The sequence below is a fragment of the Vombatus ursinus genome, unplaced genomic scaffold (assembly GCF_900497805.2).
Source record: "Vombatus ursinus unplaced genomic scaffold, bare-nosed wombat genome assembly UNPS02014772.1, whole genome shotgun sequence".
Classification (NCBI taxonomy): domain Eukaryota; kingdom Metazoa; phylum Chordata; class Mammalia; order Diprotodontia; family Vombatidae; genus Vombatus; species Vombatus ursinus.
In genome coordinates, this window is record NW_020954550.1 from 9,357,845 (window position 1) to 9,372,983 (window position 15,139).

The 15,139-nt window shown below is 38.7% G+C and overlaps 1 protein-coding gene across 2 annotated transcripts in view; it reads right to left on the bottom strand.

Moving 5' to 3' along the window:
* The window catches only part of SREK1 (splicing regulatory glutamic acid and lysine rich protein 1), a 52,881-nt gene extending 41,077 nt beyond the window's left edge, over nt 1-11,804 (bottom strand). For both annotated transcript variants that reach the window (XM_027863510.1, XM_027863509.1), the window contains exons 1-2: nt 11,588-11,804; nt 1,968-2,101 (exon numbers count right to left, since the gene is read on the bottom strand). In XM_027863510.1, coding sequence (XP_027719311.1) covers nt 1,968-2,101; nt 11,588-11,748 — 295 coding nt within the window. In that variant the 5' untranslated portion in view covers nt 11,749-11,804. The remainder of the gene's footprint in view (nt 1-1,967; nt 2,102-11,587) is intronic.
* Between the last annotated feature and the right edge of the window lie 3,335 nt (nt 11,805-15,139).

Below are 15,139 nucleotides of genomic sequence, written 5' to 3' on the forward strand. Positions count from 1 at the left end.
ACAAATGCTGGCAGTACTAACTATTGCTTAATCATGTACATAATCTCTCATTTTATAATATTCAACTAGAATTCTTTCCTTTTGATTTATTCTGACGTAACATGTAATTTTTAGCACAATAGTAAAGCATTACTCAGTTTGCAGTGCAAAATCTGATACATAACGTCCACTGTAAACTTCTAAATGCTTTGTATGTAAATCACTTTTGCCATATTAAACCTTTAGTTTAATTACTCTTTGAAATAAAAAGTGTATCTGATTATTTTCTAATGTTTCAACATTAGACTATCCATGGGGCAGTTTATTATCTTAAAAAAAAATTTATACTTACTTGTAACTAAAACGCAACAAAAAATGCTGTTTTTACATTCACATACTGTGAAAGCTTCTATCTCAAAATGGTAAAAAGTACTCAAATGTAATTAAAATTTTACTTTTAGTCTTTACTGAATATCACCAAAAAAAAAAAAAAAAAGGAATTAGTCAACTCAAAGTTAAGGCTGCTCAGGTATTAAGTTATAAGCTCTCCAAGGAAGATATACACAATTTACCAAAGTAAGACTGGTAATGCAATAGGTGAAATGTTTTCCTCTGATTCAGCAATGAATTAATATAAGACCTTCTGCTACCAATGGTACAGTCTTTCAAGAGTGCAGCTGTGGGTAAGCTCTGCACATTTAATCTTAGTTGGGGGTTGGTCAAATTTCTGTGAGAGATATCTTCTATGAGAATTCTTTACCACGCAGTTTCTACTTGGTATAGTACATCTATTACCTCACTTCCAGCCTTGAAAAAACAAAAAGTTATCATCCCTTCCCCAACTCTTATAGGCTGAATACCCCTCACTGATCAGACTAAAAAAGATATTACACAAATAATCAATTGCATTCCCTTCCTTGTAGAGAACACCCATTTTTAAACTCATTTGGAAAAAATCCAGAATGTTCTATACTGGGACATCAGCTACACCAGAACTGCCCTCAATGCACTGGACTTCTAATGTTTATAACATCCCAGAATAATGCATCCTGAATCATACACAAAAATCTGAAAGTATAATCTAGTCATTATCTTACAAGTAACTTTCTTTTCAGCAAGTTAAATTTATTCATGTGATGAGCCCTCTAATAAAAGTATTCATTAAATATTTCAGAAATTTAAAATTTTCAATCATTCCTAGATACTATAAGGCAAAATCTTCCATCAAAGGATTTTAAAGTGATAAGATATAATTTTTATGTAAATATTAATAGCTTAATCCTGAAATTCTTGTATATACTCCAATGTAGGCTATTATAAGTGATTTAAAGAGACTAAAATATGCTATTACTTAAAAATCAATGCAATAATTACTTGTTCTTAAGATAACGTAAGGCACTTAACCTCAACCTTAAGGCCTTTGGCCTCTTTCTGATGGATTTCTTAGAAAATATTTTTAACTTCAAAAAAAGCCTGTGAAAGTAAAAAATAATTTGTTTTATATAAAATCAGTAACAAGAAGTGAAATTAAGATCAATAACTTTAATGAAATTAATTACATTTTTATCTTTAACACAGACATCATTACTTAGATAATCCCAAATTGGCAAACTGTGCCCACTCTGTTTTGTCTCATTGAAAAAACTATTAGAACTGGATGTTCAGGAGTACAAACTCCTACACACTGAGGTATTTAAATATATAATATCCCTTGTGAAGATCATAATCCTTTTAGAATACACTCTGTAATTTGTAATTACTACAAATTTTTTTATAAATATTTAGATCCATACCAAAAAACTGACAAATCAGCGATTTAAATACGTATTTTACTACTAAAATGAAAACTTTTTTCTGTTTTCAAATTTTGTTTTTGCTTTTAAAACACACAAAACAGAGTACTAGCTACTTGCCAATTTCTGGGAGAACTAAAGGTCATCAACAAAAAGGACAGACTGACATTACAGAAAAACATCTAAAATACCAACCTTCTGCACAGGGTACAACTATCAGAGCTCTGTCAATAAAAACCGTGTTAGTTAGATGCTGGGCCACACCAACACTCGATGGGTCACGAAACTTAACATAACATACTTTGGAGGAAAAAGCAAGAGGTGCGTTGCTGCAAGATAAAAAGAAAAACAATCAGTCTTATAAACTTGTTTAGATCTCTCATCGTTTCTCCTTTAAAAAGGAAAATTATAAAATCTTAAATAACGAATCACTGAAATTTCATCTACTTAAGACGAGTTATTATAACATGTTTGACCAAACTATTTACAGTCGGTTCAACCCACATACATTTATTTTAATGTGTTGATGACCAGATCAACTAACTAGGCTGTAATGGACACGGCCCAGTTCTTGATCAGAATCATGTTTGAAAACAAATATCTGATCTAGACATACTCAAGCTGGTTAGTTAAGCATGTGTGGTCTCCTTATAATGACACTTGAAGTCTCTTTAAAAACCAGAGATGTCAAAAATGACCCACACCATTCTCCAGTGTAACCTGAACCACAGTAAAACATAAATGGGAAATATTTAACAAAATAAATATACAATAAAACAAAGATACTATAATAATACATTTTAAAATTAAATCAACATGCCACTTGAAGGGATCTTCATGTAAAGATTAGTGATCCCCTTTTCTATTTGAATTTGACACCACTGCTCTAGAATCCCAAAATCACTCTCAACCTCTCCTCCCTGACATTCAGATGGCGAGTATTTTTTATTGTACTTTCTCCTCTCCCTTTCTCTCTACTCATAAGGCCACCTCTTTAGTACATCTTCATTATCTCTCTTCTTCCTATGCTACTGTAATAATCTCCAAAAGGTTCTCCTGTATGTGCTCTCTACAAATGCCCAAATAAAATTATTAAAACACAGGTCTGAGGGGCAGTTAGGTGGCGCAGTGGATAGAGTACTAGCCCTGGAGTCAGGAGGACCTGAGTTCAAGTTTGATCTCAGACACTTGACACTTACTAGGTGTGTGACTCTATGCAAGTCACTTAAGCCCGACTGCCTCATCCAAAACACACACACACGCACAGTGGATAGAGTACTAGCCCTGGAGTCAGGAGGACCTGAGGTCAAGTCTGATCTCAGAAACTTGACACTTACTAGCTGTGTGACTCTATGCAAGTCACTTAAGCCCGACTGCCTCATCCAAAACACACACACACACACACACACACATATCTGACCACATCACTTCTTTGCTCAAAAATCTCCAATGGCTACCCACCGCTGATACAGAATAAAACAGAAATGTCTCCATCTGGCCTTTTACAGCTCTCTACCTACAAAGTAGCTCTCCCCTACCTTTCCTGCATAGGAATACCCCCTTATTTCATAATTCCTCTTTATGGACTTTACATTCAAGCCAAATTGGTCTATTAGCTATTTCTCCAACTCACATTCTATCATCATACATGAGTATACTTTCCTCCTAACTCCCTCATAGTTCCTAACTTCCTTAAAAGCTTTGTTCAGGTGCCTCCTACCCTGAGAAACCTTTCCCAACAATCTCATTTAGTGCTTTAGCTCCTCAAATAAACTTGTATTTACTTATCTCGGCATATGCCTTTATCTCCACCCCCACCCACAAACACACAAACACTTAGAAGGTAAGCACCCTGAAAGCAAAGGGTGTTTCATTTTATCTTGTTATTCCTGGTGCATTTTATCTTTTTATTCCTGGTGCTCAATATAGTGCTTTGCGTATCACAGGCACTAATAAACATTTCAATGCAATTTAAGGCTCCAAGAGGACTCAATAGTGGCCAAAGGAAATCAGGGGTCTTTTATACATGTCTGGATATGTTCTAAAGCCTATTTTGCTAAATTGTCTTATAAGCAAGCTGATCACAGATACAAGAGAGAGCAGAAATGCTATTACCCTGTCACTTGGTTAAGGGTAACTCCAACCACATGGGTCAGCAGATCATATATGAGCAACAGTTTCATAATATCAATTTATCTGGCTAGACATAAAAGTCACCATCCACAAGTTGGTGACAATTTTTAAAGTCTGTGTACATAGTTTCAAGTTTACAAATGCTTGTTAATACAAGATACTTTTACCCAAAGAAAACATACTATAAGTCACATGGGTCAAGATAAGTCTTGCAAACAGATGACTATTATAAATATCATTTTAGAGTTTAAGACCTTTGAGATTATTTTATACAACATATAATAAAGCCATTTAGAAGTTTTGAAGGAAAAAAAAACCCATTGTCTCCAGCCTTCCACTCTAAAATGTAGTAAATGGTACGATGTTGATGAAGGTTAAAATTCATGTTTATTATTACAGAATAAAGTGTGTTATATGGGATGGCTCAATGGGAGTGGGATACCTGGGGTAACCATGATGATATAAGAAGCAGAAGATATCAAAAACTTATTTTAAAAAAAGAACAAGTAAAAGCTAAATTATTTTTACCAACATCAAAATTATTTATATAGCTAGTAAAGCAGACATACTAGCAAAATAGCTATCCTTTAGAACAGAAGTCTAAACCTGGCCTACCACAGAACTCCCAAGTGGGGCAAGAATCAGATTAAAATGTAATTGGGAAACGTTCAACAAAATAAACAAAAATGTAACATAATGTTCATTTGTGGTTTTCTAAGTCAATACGAAACCAGCAGGGACCTATTTTGATTTAATACCACTACCCTACAACTGCATCTCTGTCCCACCCTACCCAAACTCAAATCAACTCTCCCTAGATTATGTCTCCCTAAAACTCTACCTTAGCATCTAATAATCATCTTATTCCCTTCTCCCTTCTCCCAACCCATCAAATGATTCAGGCATCTCTCCCTGACTCAAGCTCAACCCTCTAAAAGGGTAATGGACAAAATAGTCAAGATGCCTTTGCTGCTATACTTCATCGCCACAAAGCCTTTCAATGAAGTATTCAGAATACGGTCGTGATGTCAATCCAAGTGTCCTCTATCTGTTTAAATTAGAAATTCGTCAATTCTGAGGACAAAAAATTTGGCACACCAGGGGCTTACCATCATGGCACATCATTAAGATAAACTTATGTATTGCAACTACATAGAGTGCTTAATAGGAGTATTGTTTTGGATGCTGAATTTGCCATTCTATCTGCCAAAGGTATGTCACATAATCTTCATCTCCTATTTGCTTTATAGGGTTATTAGGTAAAAGTATACATAAAAGTAATTGAAATTTTCAAAGAAGAATATAAATCTAACTTCTAACATTTAGAAAAAAATGTGCCAACAGTTGTCAAAAAATATGAAAAAATCTACACTGTAATTTTTAAAAATTAGTATAAGAAAAACATCCAAACTTCTTTTCTTTCCAAATATAACTGAACTGTTCAGTATATTTATTATTATAATCTAAAGGGACTATAATTTTCAACTATATTTCAAACAAGAAGGAACACATCTTTTTAAAGTTAACCTTAAATCTTAAATAGCATTTGGCAATAATTTGGTTTCAAAAGAAGTAGCTTGGGTTCCCTAGAAAAAAATTTATTAAAATCGAATTTTTTTTTCTTTTTCTTTAAAAAAAAATTTTTTTGGGGGGGCGATTGGGGTTAAATGACTTGCCCTGGGTCACACAGCTAGTAAGTGTTAAGTGTTTGGTCTCAGGCCGCATTTGAACTCAGGTCCTCTTGACTTCAGAGCCAATGCTCAATCCACTGCGCCACCTAGCTGCCCCTTAAAATGGAATTTTTTTAAAAACCTAGATGTCTCATTCAATAAAGAGATATTTAAGCCAAGAGACAAAAAATTAGTGAAGAAATTACATAAAGATATAAATAACAGCCGGCAACAAGAAATGAAAAATAAAACCATAGGACCAATTCTGTGAGTACCAGCATCAACTTCCGAGTACTATGAAAAAATTTATTTTAACAGAATGTTAAAAAATTAAGTTTTTTCCACATTTAAACAAAACTAAAATATGGTTAAATAATGTTGAAGATAGATATAAAGCAAAGACTAATAATAAGTTATGGAATTCAATACAATACTAGTTTCACTTCTTGTGTTACCTGAACAAGGAAGAAAAACCAGCAGGTAAAAACAAATACAACTACGCTGGTGAGTTTTTGATATGCTTTTTTGTTAGATTTAACATATGTTATAGAAATTACTTTTTAAAAATAAAAATAGGAATATTCTGTTCAGTAAGGCCTGAGTTTTTTTAAAGGTTAATTAAAATGACAAAATAAAGAATTAGAAATTCCTTTAAAACTTTCTTAAAAAACAAACACCAAAAAAACCCTGAATCTCTTGACCCATGTTACGAGAAAAATCTGGATTTTTACATTGCTGAAAGAAAATACATGCTGTAATTTTCAACTTTATTAACAAAATATATTTCTAAACTCAGAACTAAATTAATAGTTCCATCAACTCATGAATAATCTGAAAATATATATTACTGATGTTGTAAATCAGAAGCTCTACAAAGTGAGCAGAACCAAGAGAACGTTGTACACAATAATAGCCACGTTGTGCAATGACTAATATTGATAAATTTAACTCTTCCCAGCAGTACAAGGATCTAAGACATCCCCAAAGGCCTCGTGATGGAAAATGCTACCCACATCCAAAGAAGGAACTACAGAATTTGAATTGCTATTCTTTTTTTCTCTTCTGAGTTTTGTTTCCTCTTTCTGGTGGTTCCTCCTATTGGTTCCAATTTTTACTTACAACATCACTAATGTAAAAATATGTTTAATAGGAATGTATATTTATAGCTTATATCAGATTGTGCACCGTCTTGGGGAGGGTGGTGGGAAGGAAGGGGGAGAAAAATTTTAAACTCAAAAGCATATGAAAGTGATTGTTGATAAATCAAAATAAATTAATAAAAAAATTAAAAATAAATAAAAATAAAAATAAATCAGAAGCTCTAGGTTCTCAATATAATATTTAAAATATCACTATGAAAATATTTATCCTTCCCGGCAGGCAAAACACTAGTTTACCAAAACAACCAGCTATTAAATTCATTTACAAAGTCTAGCTTGTACATTTTATTTAAGAATGAAAAACATTAAAGTACATCTTTCCCCAAAAAACGCAAAAAAAACAAAAACAAAAAACAAGGTCTACCTGAATTTGGACAAAATATTTCAAACCTTTGTGAACTGATCCAACCATTCTAGAGAACAATTTGGAACTATGCCCAATGAGCTATAAAATTGTGCCTACTCTTTGATCCAGCAATACCACTGCTAGGTCTATATCCGAAAGACATCCAAAAAAAGGGGAAAGTACCTATTTGTACAGAAATATTTATAGCAGTTCTTTTTGTGGTGACTGAAAACTGGAAATCAAAGGGATGCCTTTCAATTGGGGAATGGCTAAACAAGCTGTGGTAGTATTTGATTGAAATGGATTATTATTGTGCTATAAATGACAAACAGGATGACCTCAGAAAAACCTGGAAAGACTTACATGAAATAATGCATAGTGAACAGAACCAGGAGAACATTGTACACAGTAATAGCAACATTGTTTGATGAAGAACTGTGAATGACTTAGCTATTATCAGCAATACAACAATCCAAGACAATCCCAAAGGACTGATGATGAAACACACTACCTGCCTCCAGAGAAAGAACTGATACTGTTTGAATAAGACTGAAGCATGCTATTTTTCATTTCCTTTCATTTTTTCTCTTTTATTCAAATCTTCTTATACAAAATGACGAATATGGAAATGTTTTACATGAAAAAAATTTCAAACTTTAAGCTTTATGATTATTTAAAATAATTTGTTTTTATTTATAATGATTTATTTTTAACGGGAGGGGAAATTTCAGCTTTTGCTTCCATGGACTTATGTTACTTTTATTCTTTATGATTTTACAGAAGATGTACTTTTAATAGACCATATTTTTGCTGTAATGTGCTCCTTATCTCTTTTAGTGTGAAATCATAAGCACTAATAATAATAATTTGGTTAAATATTTATAAGAAGAAAGCTTTATTACTAGATACCTATGTTCTCCATGACAAACACACCCCCCATTCTTCACCCCCAGTCCATGTTTCACCTAATTTAATTCAAATATTTATCAAGTACCTTTTATTCTTAGTATACCATATATACATGTGTGTACAGTTTGCAAATTTTATATATATATATACACACACACACACACACACACACACAATAAGGCAGCTGGTATCACAGTGGATAGAATCTGGGCCTGGAATTGGAAAGAGCTGAGTTCAAATTCAGTCTCAGACATTGACTAGCTGAGGGACCCTGGGCAAGTCACTTAATCTGTTTGCCTGTTTCTTCAAGTATAAAATTGGGATGATAATTAATATCTACTCCCCAGGGTTGTTTTGAGGACCAAATGAATGAGTATTTGTAAAAAAGGGTTTAGCATAATGCTTGGCATACAGTAAATGCTATATAAATGCTTATTCTCTTTCTTATACTCTTCCCATAAGAGTGGGATGAAAAATTAAGGTTAAAAAAAAATGATTTGGGGCAGCTAGGTGGCACAGTGGATAGAGCACTGGCCCTGAAGTCAGGAGGACCTGAGTTCAAATCTGGCCTCAGACCAAACACTTGACACTTACTAGCTGTGTGACCCTGGGCAAGTCACTTAACCCCAACTGCCTTAAGGGAAAAAAATGATTTAATAGTTTCTTTAAGGAGCTTTTAATCAAATAGGGACATAAGAGACAACTGTAACACATTATAATGAGTTAGGTATATAAAAGAAACTGGTTGTAAGACAGTATTGAAGGGTTTTCTAAGTTAATTTATGTACCAGATGGCTATTAATTTTCACATAATTAATTCATATGCAGGGGGCCTAAATAGTTTCCATCCTATGAAGTCTTTAGAAGTAATTATGGAATCTTTTCTATCAATGCATACTGCAGGGTTATCAAAATGCTTTTGTATGTGGGGGGAAAAAAGCAAGAACTTCAAGAAGTTCATCTTATAGTGCAACTGTCCATTTAAAGACACATGTTTCTATATATAAATATGTTTTTTCTAATCTGGTCATTTCTGTCCCCATTGGAAAGCCATTATAAGCTCCCATGTCAACTTGTTCCTTCACTGTACCTTTTGGACAATTCTGTAGTGTGAGATCTATATACATTAGTGACAAATACTAGATGTAAATATGAATAAAGTATTCGTACAGGAACATCAGGTAATTTTTTAAATAGTAAAAGTGTATAAAGCAGATAAACGAGATCAAAGAGTAAGTATGAAAGATTCAAGGATGAAGGGATCCGTTTTAGCTGGAGCAATCAGGGAAAGCCTCAAAGAGGCTGTGGCATTTAGAAGTATGGTAGGAATTCATTCCAAATGATAGCCTATATAAACACAGTAAGTTACAAAAGGGAATTATACAAGATCAGGAAATCACTAGTAATCTAGTCTGGCAAAGGAACAGTTTAAATTTGTATTAGTATTTAAGTAGAGGCGTACCTATCAACTATGTGTTCTGAGAAAGATTACTTTGACAGTAATGTTAGGAAGAGACATCCTACTGTGGCTAAGGAAAAAAATACAAAACCCTCAGCATGACATTTAAAGACTATCACAATAGAGCTTCTACCTTTTCTTCAATTACTATTTAATAATATTTCAAGCACTTAGAATTCTAGTCAAACTGACCTGCTAATTGTTCCTCACACATGACATTCCAACTTCTACCTCTGTGCACACATCTGAAATGCACTCCCTCTAATTTTCACTCTTGAAGAATCCTTAGTTTCCTTCCAAACACAATTCAAATGCCACTTCCAACAGGAAACTTTTCAAGAGAAGCAGTATGTGATGAACTCCAATAATGGCTTTACCACTTATGCCCTGGGCTAATCACTTCACTTCCCTGGGTCTCAGTTTCCTCACCTGTAAAATAAAGAGGGCTGGACAAGATGACTTCGAAGGTCCTTTACAAACCTACATTAATCCTACAATTTCCATGACCACCAGTGGTATAAATACAAATTTGCCCGCGCCCAAATACAAATAAGTTACTTTGTGTACTTATCTGTGTTCTTGTTGTATTTCTCCCATGTCCTCGATAACAGGGACTGTTTCTTTTTCTTTTTTGGTCTATATAGGATTATTATTGGGAACATAATGTTTGTTGACTTGGTCAGGAAGGGACAAAGTAGAAACATGGACTTGAGTTATGAGTCTACCACTATAGTCCACCCTCTTCAAAAAAAAAAAAAAAAAAGGGCTGGGTTTTCCCCCCCTCTCCTGGCAGCTTTCTACCAGTGAAAACTGGAGCCCCCAAAGGCACATAGAGGTCAAGTATAGCCCAGGGTCACAAAGAGAGAGATGGGATTTAAACTCAGGTCTTCAAGACCTCCACGAACTCTAACCAATTTTAAAATATTTAGGTAAAAACACTTAATTGACTGAGCCAATCTTATGTGGAACCTAAGAGACCCTCAAAGGCCTCTTCTACAAAATAATATATTAATAGGCATCATATTGCTTGCCTTTTCCATGGGATGGATAGAGAGGGAGAATTTGGAACTCAAAAAAAATTTTTTAAATGTTAAAAATAAATGGACTTCCAGGGGGAAGGGGGAAATAATGTTTAAGTGGACTCAGCTGTTTTGCAAGACCAACTATAATATCAAAAACTGCAAGGAATGACAGGCTGTCAGACGACTAACTTGTTAGCTATTTTGTTTTTTGTTTTAACTACTTCCTCCCCCACCTTTTTATTGACACGAGGAATGGCTTACTGGATAGCAATGTGGAAATTAAGATTTCTTTAAAAAGAGAGAGAAAAGACGAAAAGGCATGGCTTTGAGTGAAATATACCATACAATGACCCCCCCAAAATTTTAAGTTTCCGGTTACTAATCATAGCCCCAACCCCATTTCTGAGGACACAGGACACGGAACGTTGAGTCAGAGCATCCCGTTGGAATAAACCCCAAAATAACCAAGCCAAAGCGTAGAGGGCTCCCGATGTGGGAAATACGACAAAGTTGGGGTTTCCCGGGAGGAAATGGGAAGGGGCGGCCAAAGACTACGGGCCCGGGTCACAAGACCTGGAAGAAGGCCCCCCCCAACCCACCGGGCGCTAGGCCGCGGGCTGTCGGGGGGTGAAGGCGCAAGGGCCGGGTTAGCTCCCACGCCTGCCCCTCGGTCCCAAGGCCACCTCCGCCGGAAAGCTAATCCCAGGTTCTCGCCCAGAGTGCACGGCCTAGCCTGGCCGCAGCCATCTTAGATTCAGGCGAAAAAAAAAAACCCACACACAAACCCCCACCACCATCCCCCCCAGAAGGGAAGAAACACGGGCTTAAGGACAAAGCCCTCCTTCTGGTAATATCGTGAAATGTTTCTAGTCCGACCAACATCAAGACACCCCCAATTCCGCTATAATGCCTCCACTTGGGTAAACACAGGGCGGGAGCGGGGGTCGAGAGCTGGGGGAACCCGCCGACTCACTAGGGTCCCCGTGCCCTGATCCAACATGGCCGCGGCGGCAGCCCGGAGGTCACGTGGCCAACGCGCGCCCAGGCCCCCCCATCCCGTGGTCTCTATGGCGCCCGCGCCCCGCGCCCCTCCCCCAGCAGAGCCCAAGCACTTACTCCGGGGGGTAGAGCCGCAGCTCTTCGATTTCTCCCAGGAAAGTGAACAAGGTCCGCATCTGCTCGCTGGTCACCGCCGACGACAGGTTAGTCACCTGAATCACAGCCGTGTTGGTCAGGCCGAAGCCCAGGCCCAAGGTGAAACCGCCGCCGCTGTTCATCCCGACCCGGTGCTTGTCGCCTTCCCGCAGCCCCAACGTCTACTACGCCGCGTCGCCGCCGCCGACGGGAGCCGAGGAAGAGCGGAGAGGAGGCGCGGCAGTGAGCGCGCTCCCGACCGCGGAGTGGCGGCGCCGGGCAGGTCTAGCAACCCTGATCGCAACTCCCCTGCTCCTCCGGGCTGCGCGCGCCCTGGGCTCGCCGCCCCCTCCGCGCGTGCGGAAGCGTCGCCCCGGCAACCCGGCCTTGGGGGGGCCCTCACCTGGGGCGCACCTCCCCCGCGGGCTCCGCGAGCCGGAGAAGTGCGTCACGGCCGCGTGCGCTCTGTCGCCTACCCGAGCGTTTGAGGTAGGGTTTTTAATGCAAACTAGACCAAACCCTCGGGGTGCCGTTGGAATGGGCCTGTCTCCGCTCCGCTCCTTTAGCCCCGGCTTTATTCTTACTGGCTGGTTCTGATCGAATCAATAATCACTGAGTATTTTAAGCAGCTCCCAGGGCTAGGCGCCTAAGCTGGTGCCTGGGATACAATGACAAAAGGGAAAGAGACCCTGCCCTCAGAGAGCTTACTTTCTGTTGGGGGGGGAGGGTTACATGTACATAAAAATGTATACCGTACAGGTACTGGATAAAATTGGGGAAGGAGAGCAACTAGCAGCTGGGGGGAGTCGGAAAGGCTTCGTGTAGAATAGGGTTCTGAACCTGGATCTGTGGGCTTTTTAATTTAAATTTTTTTTACTTTCAATATAACTGGGCTCTTCTCTAATCCTGCGTATTTTAAGTCCTGCAGTATCATGTTTCCCCCACATACACCCTTACTGCTGTCCTCAAACAAGGCACCATCTCTCTCCCATGCAGGAGATGCCTCTCTTCATCTCCCCCTTCTTGCTTCCCTGCTTTTCCTTTAAGTCCCTGCTAAAATCCCACCTTTTTTCCTAATCTTACAAAATCAAATCATATAAGAAATTCACACTTTCTGATGGTAGGAAGGTGCCGAAGGGCTTAGGACGTAGGAGGTGTGGGCCAACCGCACAATGACCATGCTGGAGCACACTAGGCCTCTGACCTCTGGGAGTTTAAAGAAAAGTAGGGCTTCTGGGGAGGAAAGGTGAAAAAGCTGCAAAAGACTATGGGCCTAGGCCACAAAACCGGGAAGAAACCCCATTCATAACCCCTTCCTTGGACCCCTCCATCTCTGATTGGAGAGGGTGGGCTTCTGAGGGATCCCAGATACTCTCTTTAAGGAGGGGCCCTCGGCAGACACCTCATAATACCTCACCTGGTTGGAGGACTTAATGGTGGGCTGAGCCTGGTGTCCTCTCCCCGCTTACTTCTCCCCAACCTCCCATCCCTTTTCAGCTTGTTTTTATGTGTTGTCTTCCATTTAGATTATGAGCTGCTGGAGGGCAGGGACAGTCTTGCCTTTCTTTGTATTCCCAGCGCTTAGCACAGTGCCTGACAGTAGGCCCTTAATAAAGGCTTACTGATTTTCTATGGAAAGCCTTTCCCCTTAATTCAGCACCTTCCCTCTGTTGACATTTCCGCATAATTTTGTATATAACTTGTTTGTTCATAGTTGTTTGCATGTTGTCTCTACCATTAAATGACTGGGATTTTGCCTTTCTTTATATCCCCAGTGTTTAGCATAGTAGGTGAGCTTGTTGTTGTTCAGTACTGTCCAACTTCATGACCCCCTTTGGGGTTTTCTTGGCAAAGAGTGGTTTGCTATTTCCTTTCCCAGTTCATTTTACAGATGAGGAAACTGAGGCAAACAGGGTAAAATGACTTGCCCAGGGTCACACAGTGACTGAAGTGTCTGACACCAGATTTGAACTCAGGAAGATGAGTCTTCTTGACTCAAGGCCTGGCAATTTATCCACTTCGCTACCGATCTGCCCTAGTTGTTGTTTGGCCTTCATGAAGAAGACCATGACATCTGGAAAGTGATGCCATGGCTTGCAAGTGAATTGGATTCAAGTGATGCAAGGCTATGCAAAGTCATCAGCCTCACTCTCTCCTCTGGAGCCATCTAGGTCCAGTGGCGAGATATAGATCAGGACATCGAAACCTTAGCCTTTTTAAGCTAAGGTCTTTCCCAGGTCTCAGTTTGACTGAGGCAAGACCCATTCAGTGATTAAGGCTAGGTAAGAAATGAGGCAAAGAATAGCCTCTTTTACCTAGTCAAAAAAAATCAATCTGGGAGATGAAGACCATCAGAGAAACGTTAGAGTTTCTGGCCAAAACAGAAACAATTTCTATTTACAGTCACTCTGAGCCATCAGGGCTGAAACGACAACCACGGGCGGCCTGGGCTGAGACCTATTATTGGCCAGTCAATGAGAGCTGGAGTGATTTGGGTTTAAGGCATGGTTCTTCTGTTTGTTTGCTTTTTTTTGGAAAGGCAGTCTGGTTAAGGGACTCACCCAGAGTCACACAGCTAGTTAAGTGTCAAGTGTCTGAGGCTGGATTTGAACTCAGGTCCTTTTGACTCTAGAGTTGGTGCTCTATCCATTGCACCACCTAGCTGCCCCTAAGGCATGGTTCTTAAGAAAGAAATATAGCCGGTAGACCCCAAGATCTCTTGCAAGGTTTCATTGCTCAAAATTTACATTCCTTTGGGCAGAACATCCCCAGGTAAGGTTATGATACCCTATGTGGACAGAAGGAGAGGAAGGAAGAAAAAATGGTTGAATGGAAGGAAGGAGCTGCATTGCCCAACTAGAACTGGCCAGTTGGGTGCCCAGTGGGGCAGTTCCTACTACATAAAGGTTGTTGTTTGTCCTTTGTTGTCCAAGAGGACCATGACATCAGGAAGGTGATGCCGAGACTTGCAAGTGAATTGAATTTAAGTGAGAGGGCAGTGCAACTCACCAGCCTCACTCTCTCCTTTGGAGCCATCTGGAAGCTGCCCTAGTAGGTGCTTAATAAATACTTGTTGACTTTAAGGCAAAAACAGTTCCTGCCTGCCCTCAAGTAATTTATAGTCTAATAAAGGAGACAACATGCAAACAACCTTGTACAAACAAGCTGTATACAAGATAAACTGGAGATCATCTCTGAGGAAAAGGCATTAGCATTAAGTGGGATTGGGAAGTCCTCTTGCAGAAGATGAGATTTTAGCTAAGAATTTAAGAAAGGCGAGTTGGAGATGAGAAGGAAGAGAATTCCAGGCATGGGCAAGAGTCTATGATTTAATTCCTATGGATTTAAAAACATCATTTTGAATAGGGATCCATAGGCTTCACTAGACTGCCAACAGGGTACAGGTCACATGCACAAAGAAGGTCACAAATTCCTTAAATAGAAGGTACTAGAGTAGAATTTTTAAGGGAACAATAAAAATAATAGCTAACATTTGTCAAGCAATTTATATTATTTTATCCTCACAATAACCCT